The 19,937-nt window shown below is 47.0% G+C and overlaps 1 protein-coding gene across 16 annotated transcripts in view; it reads left to right on the forward strand.

Moving 5' to 3' along the window:
- Window positions 1-19,937, forward strand: part of DNM1 (dynamin 1) — a 200,286-nt gene that overhangs the window by 56,478 nt on the left and 123,871 nt on the right. For all 16 annotated transcript variants that reach the window (XR_013226072.1, XR_013226075.1, XR_013226073.1 and 13 more), the window contains exons 2-6: window positions 5,383-5,456; window positions 7,593-7,742; window positions 9,332-9,535; window positions 12,102-12,200; window positions 15,932-16,092. Coding sequence is in view for 9 of the 16 variants with exons in the window: in XM_077307111.1 (XP_077163226.1) it covers window positions 5,383-5,456; window positions 7,593-7,742; window positions 9,332-9,535; window positions 12,102-12,200; window positions 15,932-16,092 (688 nt within the window). In the remaining 7 variants the exon portion in view is untranslated. The remainder of the gene's footprint in view (window positions 1-5,382; window positions 5,457-7,592; window positions 7,743-9,331; window positions 9,536-12,101; window positions 12,201-15,931; window positions 16,093-19,937) is intronic.

Below are 19,937 nucleotides of genomic sequence, written 5' to 3' on the forward strand. Positions count from 1 at the left end.
TTTATTATCCGCCATCATGATATTGTGTTTTAATTACATTTTAATGGGGTTTTATGGGGTTTTATTGTTCTTATTAATCTTTGCTAACTGCCGCTAGACTTTTGAGAGTGAAGGTATATAAATATAAAGATGGATGGATGGATGGATAGGCTAGATATCAGGGGGAAAATTTTTCACAGTCAGAGTAGTTCAGCAGTGGAATAGGCTGCCTAAGGAGGTGGTGAGCTCCCTCTCACGGGCAGTCTTCAAGCAAAGGTTGGATACACACTTTTCTTGGATGCTTTAGGATGCTCTGGGCTGAACCTTCGTTGAGCGGGGGGTTGGACTAGATGGCCTGTATGGCCCAACTCTTTGATTCTGTGATTCTGAACAAGCTGGGGCCATGCAGGCCCTGTTCCCTCACTCACCTATGGTGACCCTGCAGAGATGTGTTCACCACTCAGCTTTGCGTTGCTGCAGAGTATAGTTGGGCATTTCTACACTCCCCATGATGGTGGGATAGCGGCATGCTGCTATTCCACTAATTGTATGATGGGACCCCTGTGCTCTTTCTGCCACTGCTGCAAGGCATGGCGGAACCTCTGAGCCCCAGATTTGGGTGTATACATACAACTCCGGAGCACATGTGCACTGGGGGATTTCGTCCCCCCTGCTTACATGGGAAGCAGTAGGGCAGAGAGACGAGTATGCCATGCATAATCGGTCCACTTAAGCTGTTGAGGCAGTAGTGATCCAGTGATTCAGACAGGGTAGGAACAGTGTCCCCGTAGCTGCTGCATGACCCATGGTGGCAGTAGTGATGTTGGGGGGGAAGAGCAGAGGATGCTACCACAGACCTTGTGGAGGATTGTTCAGGGAAGCAGCTGCAGAAGACTCTCTAGCTACCCCACTTCCTAGAGTGGCGAGACAGCTGGGGGGCTACAGGAGAAGCAAGTGCTGGCTAGTAAGGGGAGCAGCGTGGAGCCTCTCCTTAAGTCTCGGGGGTGCCTTACTTGTTCTCACCAATTTTTCAGTTTTATTTTGGCTGAATTCTCTTGCTTCTTAAATGACTCAAACAGAGAAAAACAGAACCTTTCCAAGGCAATTGGTACAATAAATTTTATATATCAATTTTAAGGACCAACCAAAACGGTTTCTAGATATACTTCGTTTTCACAATTTTTCTTCAGTGGTTGATTCCTTATACTCTTATCAATTTTTCTTCAGTGGTTGATTCCTTATACTCTTATCAAGCAATATTTCATATATATAGATAGGCCACCGGCTCTGTAAAGTATTGTGGGGAATGACAGTCAAAAAACTGTGGTTGTGCCCACCAGCCTGTGTCAGAGTTCCAAAGGGGGCCGTAGGCGCAGAGAGGCTGCCCCCCCCCCCGATGTAGGGCTCAGTCTAGTGCTGAAGAGATCCAGGCAGCTTTGAGCCATCTTGTTTTCCTCAGCTTAACCGCTCACACCTCAGGCGTTGGGAGGCCAGCCTCCAGGTGGGGCCTGGGGATCTCCTGGAATGATAGCTCCTCTCTGGACTGCGGAGGTCCATTTCTCTGAAGGAGCTGGATGGCATTCTACTCCACTGAGGTCCCTGACGTCCCCAGCCTCCATCTCCAAATCTCCCGGAGTTCCCCAACCTGGATTTGGCAGTCCAGCTTGGTGTAGGGAAAGCCAGCTTGGTGTCGTGGTTGGGAGAGCGGACTTCTAATTTGGCGGGTTCAATTCTGCACTCCTCCACATGCAGCCAGCTGGGTGACCTTGGGCTCCCCACAGTACTGATAAAACTGTTCTGACCGAGCAGGAATCTCAGGGCTCTCTCAGCCCCACCCACCTCACAGGGTGTCTGTTAGGGGGAGAGGAAAGGGAAGCTATTGGAAGCTGCTTTGAGACTCCTTCGGGTAGAGAAAAGCGGCATATAAGAACCAACTCTTCTTCTTCTTGTTCAGTAATCTCAGGGCTCCCTCAGCCTCCCCTCCCTCACAGGGTATCTGTGGTGGGGAGAGGAAAGGGAAGGCGACTATAAGCCGCTTTGAGACTCCCTCGGGTAGAGAAAAGCGGCATCTAAGAACCAACTCTTCTTCTTCCTCAGTAATATCAGGGCTCTCTCAGCCTCACCCACCTCACAGGGTATCTGTGGTGGGGAGAGGAAAGGGAAGGCGACTATAAGCTGCTTTGAGACTCCTTTGGGTAGATAAAAGCGGCATATAAGAACCAACTCTTCTTCTTCCTGGTAAGAGAGCCACATATTTGTTTTCAAGTTTCTTTAAGGAAGGGTGAGACAAGGACGTAATAGGTAGGTTCTGTGTTGCGGGTAATAGTTCTGAAGGACTGTCTTGCTGGGGAACTGATGCTGTAGTCCCAGTTCACAGACAGATAATGACTCAGATGCATTAATGCAATTACCCAGTCAGAGAGAGTGCAAATTGTCAGAGCGGCTCTGTGTGATCTGAACACTTCGTACTGGGAGTTCAAAGCGCATGCCAAAGAGTTCTGATGCGGTTGAGGACGGAGGGGGAGAACTCTCAAAGGTTCCGTGTAGCTCTTGTCAGAGCAGGCACTGCGCAGCCTTCAGGAAGAGAGAATTTATTTTCAGGAGGATGCGGATTGTGACTGCTGAGTCAGCAAGAGGAAACAATGAACTTAGAGGGGCTTCTCTTCCTCCCCTGAAATGTGCCTGATTGTACCAGTCATGTTTTCCCTTTGGCGCCATTGGTTTTTGTGAGGCATTCCTGCCGCTGTGGACCGGATGGCCGGCCGTTGTTGTTCCTCAGCAATGACCCCGGAAGAATCCAAGGCAGACATGAACTCCTGGCTGCTATTGATTTTCTTGCAGGCAGATTGTTTGCCCTCTGCACGTTTTTCAACAGTCACCACCCACGTAGAACCCAGATGACTTATGGAACAAATTTTAAACTGTACTTTGCTCGCTGAGGCCTTTCTAGACCCAGGTGGGTCGCCCAGTTGGTTGGAAGCAACAGAACAAAGTTTGAGTCCAGGGGCACCTTTAAGGCTAGGAATGCCTGTCCCCAGGTGGGACCTGAAATCCCCCGGAATATAGCTCATCTCCACACTAAAGAGATCAGTTCCCCTGGACTCCATAGCTTTATACTCCCCTGAAGTCCCTCCCCACTCAAATCCTTCCCTTTTCCAACTCCACCCCCGAAGTCTCCAGGTATTTTCCAACTCTGAGCTGGTAACTCTGTTTAAGGTCAACGAAGTTTAACAAAGTGCATGCACAAAAAATAATTAAACATTGTTGGTCTGAAACTTTGCTCAAGTCCTGGCATCAATTTTATTTCCCTGCAGTAAATGCAAAACTATTATTTATTCTTTCAGTGTGGGGAATCCAGAAATCTTGCTTTATGCTGGTAGGTGAAAGGTGAGACATTGCATCAGTGGCTGACTCTAGAAAAACTTAGGGGCTTTTCGCACGCCTTCAAAATCGCACAATGGTTGCCAATTGAAAACGCTTCTGATTTGCCATTATGCACAACGTCGTTGACAATCTGCCACACACCTGAAACCGATCCGCAAAAAGCGCTTCCTTGTAGCGCTTTCAGGGAAATCCCCAAAAGTGGATTCACCCTCCGGAAAGCGCTACACTCCTGCAACCAATCTGCAACACTAGCGGGAAAGTTCTGTGTGTTACCATTGTTGTGGTTTCTACAAAGTCCCTCCCCCTGGCTCTCTCCTCTGATCTTCCGGCGAAGCGATCGCCATTTTTTTTTCTCCGAGCGAGCGGAGTTCAACCCACCAGCAAGCCTGTTTAGAGGCTTCCCCGGCTTCAGTCCCTCCCCAGAGCTGTTTAGTCACTAAGCACAAACAACAGAGAAGCCCGTTTACTGATGTATTTTCCCTTTATTTTTTACACTGTTTTCGGCCGAAAATCGGGCCCGTGAGGGGGGGGGATTTTTTTTTTTCACTTGGGGGGAGCGTGGCAACGATGAAACGACAGCTCAAACACACCTGCCAGCTGATGGGTCTCTCAGTTGCAACGAATCAACACATATTCGTTGCAATGGGTGTGTTTTTTTTAAAAAAAACCCTTTCTTAAAGGGAAAGGGGCTGTTTGGGAGCATGCTAACAGCTGCCCATTGGCTGTTTGATGGCCAGGGGCGGGACGAGCTCGGCAATAGCGCTTCCTGTCTAGCGATTTTTGCTGAGACCGGAAGCTTGTGGGAAACGATAGAAACGCAACTGGATTCCACTACAAAGTCAGGTATGCATAATGACGAATTGCACTATTTTAAATGGCGATTTTTCGTTCAGCAAACAATTTGCTACAAGGATCCCGGTGCGGAAAGCCCCTTAGTTTGGAAAGGTAAAGGACTGGCAAAGAGGATGATTAGGGGAACAAGAATTTTCTTAAAATCCATTATGTAATTGAGGCAAATAGAAATGTAATCCGTGCCATAGGACCTTAATATGCTGTGTCTGAAAGCTGGGGGAATGAAAGAGTTAGTTAAAGGATGCCAGGGGAGGAAATAGCACCTGGCAGAAAAGTGGCCCCCAAAACTGCCCCCTGGATGCTCTTGGCCAGTGCAAACGACACTGCATGCATGGTGGGAGCGACAAGGAATGACCTATCAGGATAGGGAGAAAGCCAAAACTGGATGTTTTGGAGGTGGGACTCTATGGCCATGTACCCCTACTGGCATCCCTGTCCTTCCCAGGCTTCATCCCCAAACCCCCAGGAGTTTCCTAACCTGGATCTGGCATCCCTATCCCCTGCCCCCATCCTCTACCTGTGGCTGGAGGGGGGGGGGACCCTAAATGGTGATGATGACTGGTAAAAAGAGGTTGTTCCCTTGTAATGGCTGTTTCTCAAGTGGCCATCAGTGCCTTCACACAGATGGGTTTTGCACCTGTGCAGAGCTAGGATTCTAGAGCTAGCTTTTCAGCAACACCCCACCCCGCGTTAACTGAGCACGCCCAGGGAGGCACGAACTGCACTGTGTTGCTTCATTCCCTCCAAAAACATAGAGTACACTGCAGCAAGTTAAAAAGGTAAATAATATAAAATAATAATTGACAACAACAATATATGCTTTGGATGTTTAGTTGGTACTTAATTTCTTTTACCCCCTACTCCCAAGATGAGCGTGTGATTTTGCTTCTCCCCCGCCTCTCGCTTGCTTTCTGTTCTCTAGATAAAATATACAGAGATGGGTGTTTTTACTGAGTGGGCTCAAGTTGCTTTTGAGTGTCTGGTTGTGCTCTCTTGATTTGTTTAAGGGCAGAGTGGAGGACCTTTCCTCCTGCCAGGTGTTTGGTTGTCCCTCGCCTGACAAACCCAGTGGAAGCAAGGGATGCTCCGGGTCTCCTGCGGGAAGGCCTTTGGACTGGTTTAAAAGGGAGGAAGCGACCGTTCATGACGATTCTCCTTTCCTTCCAGGGATTTCCTACCCCGTGGGTCAGGCATTGTCACCCGGCGCCCCCTGGTCCTGCAGCTGGTCAACGCCAACACAGGTATGTCAGCTTCGTAACAGAAAGACAAGGCTGTCCCGCAGAGGGTATCTGTACTTGTTACCAAACGAATGAACAACAAGACCCAGCCAAAATAGCCGATTCCATTCCCAAGAATCATGAAACCGCCTTATGCTGAAAGTCGGTACTGCCGGGGTCAAATTCTGTGTTACCTACTCAGACTGGCAGCAGCTCTCCCGAGTCTCAGCCTGAGGTCTCTCCCAGCACCACTCGGTTCATCTTTTTTACTGGCGATGCTGAGAATTGAGCCAGGGACCTTCCTGGTGCCAAGCAGGTGCTCTACCACCAAGCCCCTCACCAAAGGGAAACCCTCTTCTGGTGACAGAACTTTAAAAAGAGCTTTGTGAATGGCCGTTTGTTTATGTGCTCTCTTCTGCCCACTTGGGGGTAGTCTGCACAGGGCTTCAAATTAATCCCTCCTGTCTACACTGAATTTGATTTCCATTTTGATTTGGGTCACTTTAAATTTTCTCTCTGCAACATGCATGATTGATTCATGGTGACCCTACCTTTTCCCCACAATATTATTATTATTATAAGGTTATTCACATGTTTTTATAGACCATTTTATGTATTGTTCCTTGTTCTTATATAAACCACCCTGAGACTCCGGGGAGGGCGGTATATAAATATAATAAATGAACAAATGAACAAATAAACAAACAAACAAATAAATAAATATCAAAAAGTGGATATAACCCTTGATATTTGAAATATCAGCATCAGTAAGTGTGTAGATTTTTGCTTTGTGCGAATAAACTCCCTTCTCCATGACTCATAGCAAAGCAGTCTTCCCTGATTGGCCAGGGCATCAGTTCAAAGACTTCCTGTTTCCCAGTTGCAAGGTTTGTCTTAAAGAGATTGCACTCCAGAAGCCCTAACTTCTGCAGAGATTTGCCTTATTCCCCCCTCCTCTGCTGTCTCCAATCCTCTCCCCCTTGTTCAAGAAAAGAAAGAGACTCCTGCTGCGCTTGGCTCCCTCCCCCCGCTTCTGAGTTTCTCCAGTCCAATGCAGAACACTTTCTGTTTCAATTGTGGGGAGAGGGGGGGGGGATAGAGGAAGACTCGAGTTCAAATCAATCTGAATTCAGCAGGATTCACAATGGAAAAAACAAAGTAAGTGCAGAATAAGCCTTGGTTTATCATGTTGCAGTGGCTCCCAGGCGGACAGCTAATAGGGGTCTGGCGGAGGAGCCCTCCTGCTTCTATTCCCCCCTCCCCTGATACAAAGATCCACCTGTCATAAAGCCACATGGAACATGAGTCTATGGGACTGGCATGTGTGGTCTTTGAGCAAGCTAGGGAGCTGGGATGAGGCTAGCAGTAGAAAGCAACAAAGGCCCAAATTCGGTGGCCGGGGAGGAGATTTCATGAGTCACAGTTCACTTCTTCAGACACATCAAGATGGGTAGCTGTGTTAGTCTGCCTGTAGCAGTAGAAATAGGGATGCCACTCCCCAGGTGGGACCTGGTGATCCCCCGGTTTTACAGTTCATCTATAAAATGACAGGGATCAGTTTTCCTGGAGGAAATGGCTGATTGGGAGGGGGGATTCCATAGCATTCTGCTCCACTGAGGTCCTTCCCCACTCCCACCCTCTGTCTCCAAATATTTCCCAGCCCAGAGTTGAGAACCCTAAGTAGAAAGGAGCAAGAGACCAGGAGCGACTTAAAGGCTGGCCATGTTGGTGGCAGGGGGAGGCGAGTATATGAATAAGTGAGCAGCATGACTCACCAAAGCTCCTTCCCTGCCACAAATCTTGTGCTGTAGTGGTTAAGAGCTGCGCCTTCTAATCTGGTGAGCCAGGTTTGATTCCTCGCTCTTCCCCATGCAGCCAGCTGGGTGACCCTGGGCTCATCACAGTCCTGATAGTGCTGTTCTGACCGAGCAATCCTGTCAAAAGCTCTCTCAGCCTTCCCTCCCTCTCAGGGTCTCTGTTGTTAATAGGGCTGTGAGTGTCCTGCATAGTACAGGGGGTTGGACTAGATGACCCATGAGGGAAGGCAGTTGTAAGCCACTTTGAGTCTGTTCCTGGTAGAGAAAAGCAGCTCTTCTTCTTCTTGTTTTACATATTGATTGCTTGTGATTAACCATCTTTCCTCTGTCACCGCCCAACTAGAATATGGAGAATTCTTGCACTGCAAAGGGAAGAAGTTTACTGACTTTGAGGAGATACGCCAGGAGATCGAAGCGGAGACAGACCGGGTTACTGGATCCAACAAAGGCATTTCTCCAGTCCCAATCAACCTGCGAGTCTACTCCCCCAATGGTAAGTGCTACCTTCACACCAGCTGAGGGGGGGTGGTGGTAAAGCCGGTAGAAGCTTAGGGTGCAGCTGTGCATATAGGAAGCCTTTATGTCCTCTTCAATGTCTAAGTTAACCAGGCGTGTGAAGAAAGGCTGGGGGAGCTTGGTCTGTTTAGCCTGGAGAGGAGACAACTGAGAGGGGATCTGATAACCATTTTAAATATATGAGAGGCTGCCATAGAGAGGATGGAGCAGAGTTGTTCTCTCTTGCCACGGAGGGACGGACCAGAACCAATGGGTTGAAATTAACGCAAAAGAAATTCCGTCTCAACACCCGGAAGAAGTTCCTGACAGTTAGAGCGGGTTCTCAGTGGAACAGGCTTCTTCGGGAGGTGGTGGGTTCTCCATCTTTGGTGATTTTTAACAGATAGCCATCTAATGGAGAGGCTGATTCTGAGAAGGCTCAAGAGGGTGGCAGGTGACAGTGGATGAGCAATAGAGTTGTGAGTGTCCTGCATAGTCCAGGGGGTTGGACTAGATGACCCATGAGCTCCCTTCCAACTCTATGATTCTATGAATCTCTAAACTTTTTTCAGGTTTCTATTGCGCTGCTCATTGCATGTCCCATCCTGTTGGCTGAATTGTACATACACTATGTAATTTGCATGGTGTCTCCATGAGAAAGGTGGACTATGAATAAGTTAGATGGATGGACGGATGGATGGATGGATGGGTGAAGATGGTAGGCAGAGGGAAGAAAGGGAATGCCACATAGAACCTTATATTTTTATGTACAGGATGGAGCGAATAGATAGGGAACATATGTCGCCGGACTAGAACTCAGTCCAATGAAATGCGTTTGCAGGATAAATAAAAAAGAAGCGTGTATTCACCCAAAGTATAATGGATGTAGGGCATTCAGTTGTAGGGTGTAAAGCGCTCCCAAGTTGCAGTTGACTTATGGTGACTTCAGCAAGGGACTTTTAAGGCAAGTGAATAGCAGGGGTGATTTGCCGTTGCCCTCCGCTGTCGAGTCCTCCTGAGCTGTTTCCTCTCCAAGCACCAACCATGCTTTGCTTTCCGAGATCTGCTCTACCAGGCTGCCTTCCCTCTCTCTGGGTCACTAGCTGAGATGTTTCCAAACAAAATATTAGTACATGGAGCAGAGAGGTCTGGCCGTGGTAATTCCTTATAACAGTAATGGAACACCCTCCATTTCTGGGCTAGCATATCTTTGATTGCCAGTCAGTTGGGACAAATAGCAGGGCTGACTATTTCCACCTTACCATCCTTGCAGGTTAGTTTCATGTAGGTTTCTTGCAGAGGCTCCTTTGGGAGTGCCAAACAAGCTGGGCATTCAATCTGATCTAGCTGAGCTGTTCTCACACTAATGCCATTAGCAGCCCTGTGGGCACGGGTTTTGCTTTCAAATTTTCACACTGATAACTCAGACTATCTGTCATCTGCACTCCAGGCTTTTGAACGCCAAGTGTATTTAATTTCTACTGTAAGCTGTAAAATGCTCCACTGACATATGCTGCTTCAGTCCCACATCAACACGACAGTTTGCTCCAGGTGGAGATCTTCCTCTCTTCCTTCTTCCTCACTTAGTCTTGAGTTTGACCTTGGTGGACCTACCTGGGATGACTAAAGTTCCTGTTGGAGACCAGCCGGCTGACATTGAGTTCCAGATCCGTGAGATGCTTATGCAATTTGTCACCAAAGAGAACTGCCTCATCCTCGCCGTTTCTCCAGCCAATTCCGATCTGGCCAACTCAGACGCACTCAAGATTGCAAAAGAAGTCGATCCTCAAGGTAAGGCCAGAGCACACTTGTTTTCAGAGCACCCTTCGGGGCTCTTCCGTTTCTTCCCCTAAATTCTGATGGGCATGACCGTGTACCAGAAAGTTCTTAACTGATTGATGTGAATGTGCCTGGTTGTGGAAAACTGTACCATTTACAACCACCAAAATGGGCAACGAGAAATAGGTGAAACCACAAAAAGGTATTTCAGAAGAGTAAACGTATTTGCAGCAGGGGAAGACGACATGATGCATGCCGCCCATTGAAACTATTATGTTACACCAGCCTTTCTCAGTTTTTTTACTGTTGAGAACCCCTTGAAATGTTCTTCAGGCATCAAGAAACCCTAGAATCATGCAGAATATGGTTGCGAAGCATAGCTGTGTACATGTCCATTTGGGACCCCTTCCCTTCCCATCCCTCCAGTCCCACAGGAGGTGGACAGGTCTACATGATCATGAAGAAGAAGAAGAGTTGGTTCTTATATGCCGCTTTTCTCTACCTGAAGGAGGCTCAAAGTGGCTTCCAGTCGCCTTCCCATTCCTCTCCCCGCAACAGACACCCTGTGAGGTGGGTGAGGCTGAGAGAGCCCTGATATCACTGCCCGGTCAGAACAGTTTTATCAGTGCCGTGGCGAGCCCAAGGTCACCCAGCTGGCTGCATGTGGGGGAGTGCAGAATCAAACCCAGTTCGCCAGATTAGAAGTCCGCACTCCGAACCACTATACCAAACTGGCTCTCCAGATCATATGTGGACATATCACCCGATAGATGTTTAACAAATTGTAGAAATATATATATAAATTAACACCCACCCATTTAGCAAACTCTTTCAGGGCTATCAGGAAACCCCAGGGTTGAGAAAGCCTGAGCTACAGCCAATTTCTGTGGGCTTGTGGTGGAAAGTGTAGACTGGCAATTTTTAAAAGGCAAATTCAGTGCTAGGAATAATCAAGAAAGGATTTGCAAATGAAGCAGACAGTACAGTGTAGAGAAAGTGGATAAAGAGAAATAGTTTTCCCTTTCCTATGTTAGGACTTCGGGCCCTCCTATAAAACTGATTGGCAGGAGATTCAAGCAGGCCGCCATCCACTCAGATCAGGTGGCTGCCTGGCAGAACTCGCAGCTACAAGATGCAGTGACGGCCACTCGTTTAGACGGATTGGAAGGAGGATTGGGTAGATTTATGGAGGATCGGTTCTCTCATTAGCCGTGGTAGCCAAATGGGAGGCCAGATTGCAGTGAGCAGGCGAGGGCTGTGTCTCCTCACCGTGGGACGCTTCACGGGCCACTGCTGTTGGAATTGGCATGCTGGACCAGACGGACCTTGAGCTGACCCACTCTTAGGTTCTTGTGTAAGTATATAAAGTGCTTGCTGTTAAAACCTTAAAGGCCTTTCATGAGGCTGAATTTCAGAAGTTCTCCTTTCAATGAAGAGAGAGGCTTCCATTCCTATACTTTACCACCCAGCTCATCCCATAGAAAGAAATCTGGAACTTCTGCTCTATGCTGCTTTTCTCTGGCAGCTAGTGAGGTTGTCTCTGAGAGAACTTGTCCTGTGTATAGCTGGGCATTTGACTTTACACTAATCAAATGTTCTCATCCTCATTTGCGATGGATGGGGCTCATGGTAACTGTAGTTTGGCCACCCTTGACGCATGGGAATGGCTATCTCATCTGTCAGATACAAGAGATGAAGCTTAAAGTAACAGGTTCTTTTTATCGTATGTGGTGGAATTGTGAAAGAAAACATTTACTGGGCCAAAATACATATGGTATTACAGGAAATATTGAAAATGCAGTTTCCACTTAATCCTGAATCTATGTCGTTAAGCTTTCATCTAAGTGTTTTACCGAGTTCTTCTAGAATCTTCTTCCTCCATGCAAATACGGTGGCGCGGTTGGTGTGGGCAACAGAGACTCCAACTACTTCTCTATGGCTAGACAAATTAGCAGACCTAGCAAAATGGCAAGGCTTGCTAACATGGTTAACAAGAAACCATTTGAAGAAAATGATGAACAGTGGTGTTATTAGTAATTTTTAGGTTAGGACCTAGTATAATCGATAACGAGATGGGGATTGACTATATATTTCCTTAAGACAGTACCATATTATTTTCTCTTAAAGGTAAAGGTATCCCCTGTGCAAGTACTGAGTCATGTCTGACCCTTGGGGTGACGCCCTCTAGCGTTTTCATGGCAGTGCCTTCCCCAGTCATGACCGTTTACCCCCCAGCAAGCTGGGTACTCATTTTACCGACCTTGGGAGGATGGAAGGCTGTCAACCTTGAGCCGGCTGCTGGGATTGAACTCCCAGCCTCATGGGCAGACAGCTTCAGACAGCATTTCTGCTGCCTTACCACTCTGAGCCACAAGAGGCTCTCTTTTTCTCTTATGTAACAATAATTGCTTTGCTAGCTGGTATTTCTTTCTTCTATTTTTCTGTAATAAACCCTTTATATATAACAAACAAACAAAAAAAAAGAGATGAAGCTAATTAGTGGAACGAAGCTACCCAAGGGACTGCCTCATAACGCTCCTTGGTTCAAGGTATGCCATGTCTGCTTTTGCCCCAACAGGCCAGCGTACGATTGGAGTTATCACCAAACTGGATCTAATGGACGAAGGAACCGATGCTCGGGATGTTCTAGAGAACAAGCTGCTCCCGCTACGTAGAGGTAGGGGCCCCCTTCTTCTCCCCCCAGGCAGCGTTCTTCTGTCCCCCCCTGTCATGTGAGGCCTTACGGCCCCTCGTGTCTCTCTAGACTTCCTTGTAGTAATGCTGACCTGCTCCATTCTCAGGATCATTCTCCCAAGGCTCAAGGTAAAATCACTTGACTTGCGCAGAAATATTCCAGAAACTCAAAACGGGCTCCAAAGGTCAAGCACAGGAGCGACCACATTCAGTGCTGGGTTTTTTAATGAACAGTTCGAAGAAACATGGACAAAACCGAGTCTTCTGCATAACCTCGCTGACCAGGAGGGAAGGACTTTCTCAGGTCTACCAGGATCTCTGCCCCAAAAACTTTCCCCTCAAATTGGCTGCTGCAGTAACAGCTGATTGGGGACAGCTTGGTGGGAAGCAGGCCTTGATTTGGGCTGTAGGCTGGTCACCTCCTGCCTTCCACGAGGGGAAGAATTTCTGCAAGGGGATGGGGCTGGCACTGGTGCGTGTGTGTGTGTGGGGGGGTACGGGATGGGAAACAGAGCCTCTCAGACCACTTTTAAAAACACGCAGGAGGTGAGAGATGAGGGTGGCATCCTGCCACATCAACATCATCATCATTGACATCATCATATTCTTATAGCCCATCCTTCTTGGTTGGCTCAGGGTGGGGAACAGTGGGCATATACAAGTAATAAATTACATTGATTAACCATTAAACTTCTTAAATTAACACATTAATTAATATTAAATTAATTTCACTGGGCTATCAGTAGGAGTTACTGCAGTGTTCAATTTTTCTACGGTTCCATGTTGCTTGTTGTTTCACTTCATTCATTATTGTTAATCTAAGTTATCTGTACTGTTTCTGTTCTTTTTCATGTGAACCACCCTGAGCCTTCGGGTAGGACAGTATACAAATATAATAAATGAATCAATAAAATAAATAAAATATATTATTACACTGTCTCCATTAAGAACTTACAAATGGAGCTCCATCTCTGTCGGGTGATTGGGGTTTCGTGGCTGGTGCACTGCTGATTCTGTGGGCAGGAGGGAGGCCACCATTTTCTCGGTGTTAATTTTCTGGCCTCCACCATGGGCCTGACGGAACAGATCTGTCTTGTAGGCCCTGCAGAGGGTTGTGTGCTTCGGCTGCCAAAGCGGCCGTTCAAGACCGAGGTGGCCAGCACCATGGCACTGGCCGCCTTGGGGTTTAATGGCCGCTTCGGTGGCCAAAGAGACCAGGTCCTGGAGGGCCCTGATCTCAGAGAAGCATAGAATCATAGACTTGGAAGGGACCTCCTGGGTCATCTAGTCCAACCCCCTGCTCTATGCAGGACACTCACATCCAAATTGCTCATCTACTGTCACCTGCCACCCCTTTGCCTTCACAGAATCACCCTCTCCGTCAGATGGCTATCTAGCCTCTGTTTAAAACTTTCCAAACAAGGAGAACCCACCACCTCCCGAGGAAGCCTGTTCCACTTAAACTTAAAAAAAAAAGGGGGGGGGGAGGAGAAAGGAGCCTGACCTTGGAGAGAAGGGGGGTTGTCCTCAGTGGGGAAGAAGTGGCACTGGGAGCTGAAACAGACCAGGCAGGGAACGAGATGGGAAGACAAGTCAGTGAAGCAGAAAAGCAGGACGCTAACCATGAGACTCGGGTCACGGGGTGTGTCACAAATGGGCTACCCAAAACTGAGGCTGATTTTCCGTGATTGAAGAGGGGATGGGATGCTGGCATCAGAATTATTATTATTACATTTGATTAGGTTTATAAACTGCCTCTCCTTACAAGACCAGTAAGGGGAATGAACAAATGAACAAACGAGTGAACAAGGCTTGGGACACAGAGCCTCTCAGACCACTTTTAAAATCATGCAGGTGGGGAGAGATGAGGGTGGCGTGCTGCCACATCATCATATTTTTATACGCCATCCTTCTTGGTTGGCTCAGGGTGGGGAACAGTGGGCATATACGAGTAATAAATTACAATGATTAACAATTAAACAATTAAATTCATAAAAATGCGATCCTTGGAGGATGAGCCAACCTGAAAAGAAATGCTGTCTTTACAGCATAGGGGAATTTTCTCCCTTTGCAGAGAGTGTCTGAAGGGCTCCCTTGGGGAGATTTGGAAGTTGGATATGTCAGGGGACTTGTCATGGCTGCAAAGGGGCTTATTGTGACAATCCGGCTTGTTTGTTAGGATCAGATTATCTGGAAAGAGGCTCTGAGGGGGGGGGGGATGGCCCTTGATGGAATCCCTCTTATTTGCACAATTGAGCGAGGAACTACTCTGCATTCCTTTCCGCCTTAATGTGGTTTACTGCCTTTTGATAGCACCTTAATTCAGCCTCCATTTATTTTTTCTAGGCCCATGTTGAGGGGTACACATGGGCAGAAAAAGGCAGAACAAAACCATGACAAAAACGGGGGTTCTTGGAAGTGAGGGCCTTGGAGACAACAAAATGACTGCAGGGCTACCATAAGCAGGACTGGTCCCAAGTTTTGGCGGGTCCTGGGCAGGGCGTGATCACCATTAGGTCTCCCTTCCTGCCCCCGTAGCCGTATGTATTTGTTTTATGTATTGTTTTCTGTTATAATGTAAACCCCCTGAGCCTCCGGGGAGGGCGGTATAGAAGTATGATAAATAAATAAATAAATAAATATGTCCCCTCTCCTGCCTCTAGCGTTCTTTCCCTATCTGCCTGCAGGCTTTCCCACCAAGAGGGCTCTTATCCACCCCTAGACCCTTTGCTCCAGCAGTGAGGGTTGGGGCATTCAGCTGGGTGTGTTTATAACAAGGAAACGTCCAGTTCCTTTTCCGTGATGGACAGCCTTATATTATGCGATTTCTGCCAACAATTCCCTTGCCAGTTTTTTCCAACTATAACTTTGCAAGCTATGAGAACTTGCAGCAGAGAGGGGGTTTCCATTTCTTTCAGTCTGAAAGTTTATTAGGAGCCCCCTGAAGAAACCTGCCCTACTAGCGACCTCAGAAGGCTTTTAATCATAAGGAGAGATGGCTATAAATTTATTTAATTTTAAAACCTGGTTAGATCTACTTAAATACATGTTTATGTTTATTTATTTATTGGAATATTTTATTTGAAGGTTAATTGTTGTTACCTGGGAAGGGTGGGCTACAGGAATAAAGTGTAATTATTATTATTACATTGGTTTTTGTCATCCTCCCAGCTCATGTGTTTCCTGTAATCTCACAATATAGCTTTTTCTGCAACCCTGGGGGCTTCTCCAAGTTTGTAGAAAAAGTCCTGCCCATCTGTTCTTTTCCTCATTGTGTGGGTTTTTTGATCTACCTGCAGCAGACAAGACTCGGAATTAGATATATAATCTGTGGATGGAAAATTCTGAGATCTGGGGATTCGAGACAAATCATCCTCTTGCCTTCTGAAGTGTCAGAGTGCTGGATCATTTTCCCAATTTTTCCTAGTTTGTCCTTGTGGAACTTGTAGTCCTCATTATTATTATTTTTTGGGGGGGGGGCGAAGGGGAGGCGGGAAGCTGATTTTGTTTTTTTCAACAGAATTATGTTGTTTCCATTCAGCACTCAGAGGGTTTCCAGTTCCATTTCCTGGCAGTCACCTAAATGAAGGATTTAACTTTCAAGATTCCCTTCGTTTTCTTTGAGAATACATTTCAAATGCTCCATCCGTTGTTAGCATCCCTGTCTAATTGATATACCTTAGCCACCTGATTCTTTGGCGCTTTTTTACCTAGGTTACATCGGTGTGGTCAATAGAAGTCAGAAGGATATCGATGGGAAGAAGGACATTTCAGCTGCCCTGGCTGCAGAGAGGAAGTTCTTTCTGTCTCATCCAGCATATCGGCACATGGCAGATCGCATGGGCACCCCCTTCCTGCAGAAAACATTGAACCAGGTACTGACAGCTTGGCAGAGAATTGACTTGGCTGGGATTTCCATGAGGAGTATCACAAATAGAAGAAAAGTATTGAGAAAACATAGGCTCAATTCATGTGTAACCCCAAAAACCCTGTTTGTTCATGAGGGGCAGTCATAGAATCATAGAATCTAAAATATTTTGACTGTAGTCAGGATTCACAGAATCACAGAATCATAGAGTTGGAAGGGGCCATACAGGCCATCTAGTACAACCCCCTGCTCAACGCAGGATCAGGCCTAAGCATCCTAAAGCATCCAGGAAAAGTGTGTATCCAACCTTTGCTTGAAGACTGCCAGTGAGGGGGAGCTCACCACCTCCTTAGGCAGCCTATTCCACTGCTGAACTACTCTGACTGTGAAAATTGTTTTCCTGTTTTCCTGATATCTAGCCTATATCGTTGTACTTGTAGTTTAAACCCATTACTGCGTGTCCTCTCCTCTGCAGCCAACAGAAACTTGTAGTTTAAACCCATTACTGCGTGTCCTCTCCTCTGCAGCCAACAGAAACAGCATCCTGCCCTCCTCCAAGTGACAACCTTTCAAATACTTAAAGAGGGCTATCATGTCCCCTCTCAACCTCCTTTTCTCCAGGCTGAACATTCCCAAGTCCCTCAACCTATCTTCATAGGGCTTGGTCCCTTGACCCCAGATCATCCTTGTCGCTCTCCTCTGTACCCTTTCAATTTTATCTGCGTCCTTCTTGAAGTGAGGCCTCCAGAACTGCACACAGTACTCCAGGTGTGGTCTGACCAGTGCCGTATACAATGGGACTATGATGTGATTTTGATGTGATGCCCCTGTTGATACAGCCCAAAATGGCATTTGCCTTTTTTACCGCTGCATCACACTGCTTGCTCATGTTTAGTTTACAATCCACAAGTACCCAAGGTCTCGTTGACACACAGTGTTACCTAGAAGCATATCCCCCATCCAGTAGGCATGTTTTTCATTTTTTTGACCTAGATGCAGAACTTTGTTGTTGTTATGTGCGAAGTCGTGTCCGACCCATCGCGACCCCATGGACAATGATCCTCCAGGCCTTCCTGTCCTCTACCATTCCCTGGAGTCCATTTAGGTTCACACCGACTGCTTCAGTGACTCCATCCAGCCACCTCATTCTCTGTCGTCCCCTTCTTCTTTTGCCCTCGATCGCTCCCAGCATTAGGCTCTTCTCCAGGGAGTTCTTCCTTCTCATGAGGTGGCCAAAGTATTTGAGTTTCATCTTCAGGATCTGGCCTTCTAAGGAGTAGGCAGGGTTGATCTCCTCTAGGACTGACCGGTTTGTTCGCCTTGCAGTCCAAGGAACTTGCAAGAGTCTTCTCCTAAAGCAGAACTTTACACTTATCTTTATTAAATTGCATCTTGTTCACATTTGCCCATTTTTCAAATGTGTTCAGATCTTGTTGAACTCTGTCTCTATCTTCTGGAGTATTTGCCAGTCCCCCCAATTTGGTGTCATCTGCAAACTTGATGAGTAGTCCCTCCACCTCTTCATCTATCTAGATCATTAATAAATATGTTAAAAAGTACCGGACCGAGCACCAAGCCCTGAGGTACCCCGCTACTCACCTCCCTCCAGTCTGATGAAACACCATTGACAACAACTCTTTGAGTGCGGTTCTCTAACCAATTCCCTATCCACTTAACTATCTGAAAATCCAGATTGCAATCCTTCAACTTATCCATCAGAACATCATGGGGAACCTTGTCAAAAGCTTTACTAAAATCCAAGTAAATTACATCAACCGAATTTCCACGATCCAGCAAACCTGTTACTTGGTCAAAAAAGGAAACCAGGTTGGTCTGGCAGGACCTGTTGGAGACAAATCCATGCTGACTTCCTTGGATCACCAAATTGTCCTCCAGATGTTTGCAGATCGCTCCCTTTAATATCTGCTCCATTATCGTCCCCACAACAGAGGTCAGACTCACTGGTCTGTAGTTTCCCGGGTCATCCTTCCTCCCTTTTTTGAAGATCGGAATAACGTTTGCTCTCTTCCAGTCCATGGTATGACACTCATCATGTCTCTGAGTTTATTAAAGTTTGCCCTACGAAAATCCAACATCCGCGTCTGGCTACAAGCTTCCTTGGCTCCCCATCTCAAAAGGAATTCTATGAGGACATGGTCACTTCCCCCTAGGGTCCCCACCTCCTTCACCTCATCCACCAACTCTTGCCTGTTGGTCAGTATTAAGTCCAGTATGGATGAACCTCTTGTGGGTTCATCTACCATTTGATAAATGAAATTGTCAGCCTGGCAGGTCAGAAACCTGCATGACTGAGGACGCTTCGCAGAGTTTGTTTCCCAGCACACATCTGGGAAATTGAAGTCACCCATGATGACAAGGTCCTGCCGCTTGGATATTTTCTCAAGCTGCTCACAAAGTGCAGCATCCACATCCTCTCATTGGTCAGGGGGTTGGTAGCAGACACCAACCACCACACTGTTTGTTTTTTCCCTCGCTTATTTTCACCCAGATGCTTTCCACTGTAGATATGCTCTCCTTCACTAGAATTTCCTGACAGGTAAGCCCTTTCCTCACATACAGTGCCACTCCTCCACCTCTTCGATCTATTCTGTTTTTTCTGAACAGTTCATATCCATCCACCATTACATTCCAGTCATGAGAATCATTCCACCAAGTTTCTTTGATGCCTACTAGATCATACATTTCCATCAGCATGAGAAGTTCCAGCTCTTCCTTCTTATTGCCCATGCTTTGGGCATTAGTATAAAGGCATCTGAATCCTTTTACTTTTGGTTCCCTATGAGCTGACCTTGGCGGTTGGGCTGCCCCCGATCTATCTCCTTCCTTACACTCCGTATGTTGAACGTCTCCTTCCCCTTGTGGCTTCAGTTTAAAGCTCTCCTGATGAATCTCCCCAGGTTCCTGCCAAACACATTCTTCCCCAATTTCGATAAGTGCAGTCCATCAGGTGCTAGTAGGCCTTCTTCAAGAAAGCCTATCCCATGGTCCCAGAAACTAAATCCCTCCTGCCGACACCAACTACGCAGCCAGTGATTCACCTCCATTATCTTCCTCTCCCGACACATTCCTCTTCCCTTGACAGGCAAGATTGAAGAGAATACCACTTATGCCCCCATTTGCTTGAGCTTCCTCCCTAGATCTTGATACTGTTTTAATAGGAGCGATTGTATTCACGGACATGTCATTCGTTCCCATGTGGACCATCACAAATGGGTAGCGATCCGTAGATTTGAGGAGTTTGGGCAGTCGTCTTTAATTTTCGCCCCTGGCAAGCAACACACCTCTTGTGTTAGGGGGTCGGGCCCAGCCACATGATGATCCATTCCTCTTAGTAGTTCTGTCCTATTCATTCTGTACCAACTAACTTTGGGCCAGACTTCAAAGGTAGCTCCAAACTGACCTCATTGCAATAGTCTTAACTAAATGTCACCAGGGAATGCACCACAGTGGCAAGATCTTTTTGACAAATTTCTCCTTGCCAGAATGTTTATAAGAATTCATTTTGTCCCATTTCCTCATCCCCAGTGCTGGTAAATACCAGCCAATTAGTGATGGACAGAGCTGCCCCTGGTGGTTTTCTGCCATCATGCTAAGCCAAATAATTCCCTACAGTCACTGTGTTGTTCTTAGGTACGAAGTTGTGTCCAACCCTATGATCCTCCAGGCCTTCCTAACCTCTACCATTCCCTGGAGTCCATTTAAGTTTGCACCGACTGCTTCAGGAACTCCATCCAGTCCCCTCATTCTCTGTCGTCCCCTTCTTCTTTTGCCCTCAATCGCTCCCAGCATTAGGCTGTTCTTCAGGGAGTCCTTCCTTCTCATGAGGTGGCC

This window comes from Paroedura picta, chromosome 12 (genome assembly GCF_049243985.1).
Source record: "Paroedura picta isolate Pp20150507F chromosome 12, Ppicta_v3.0, whole genome shotgun sequence".
Lineage (NCBI taxonomy): Eukaryota > Metazoa > Chordata > Lepidosauria > Squamata > Gekkonidae > Paroedura > Paroedura picta.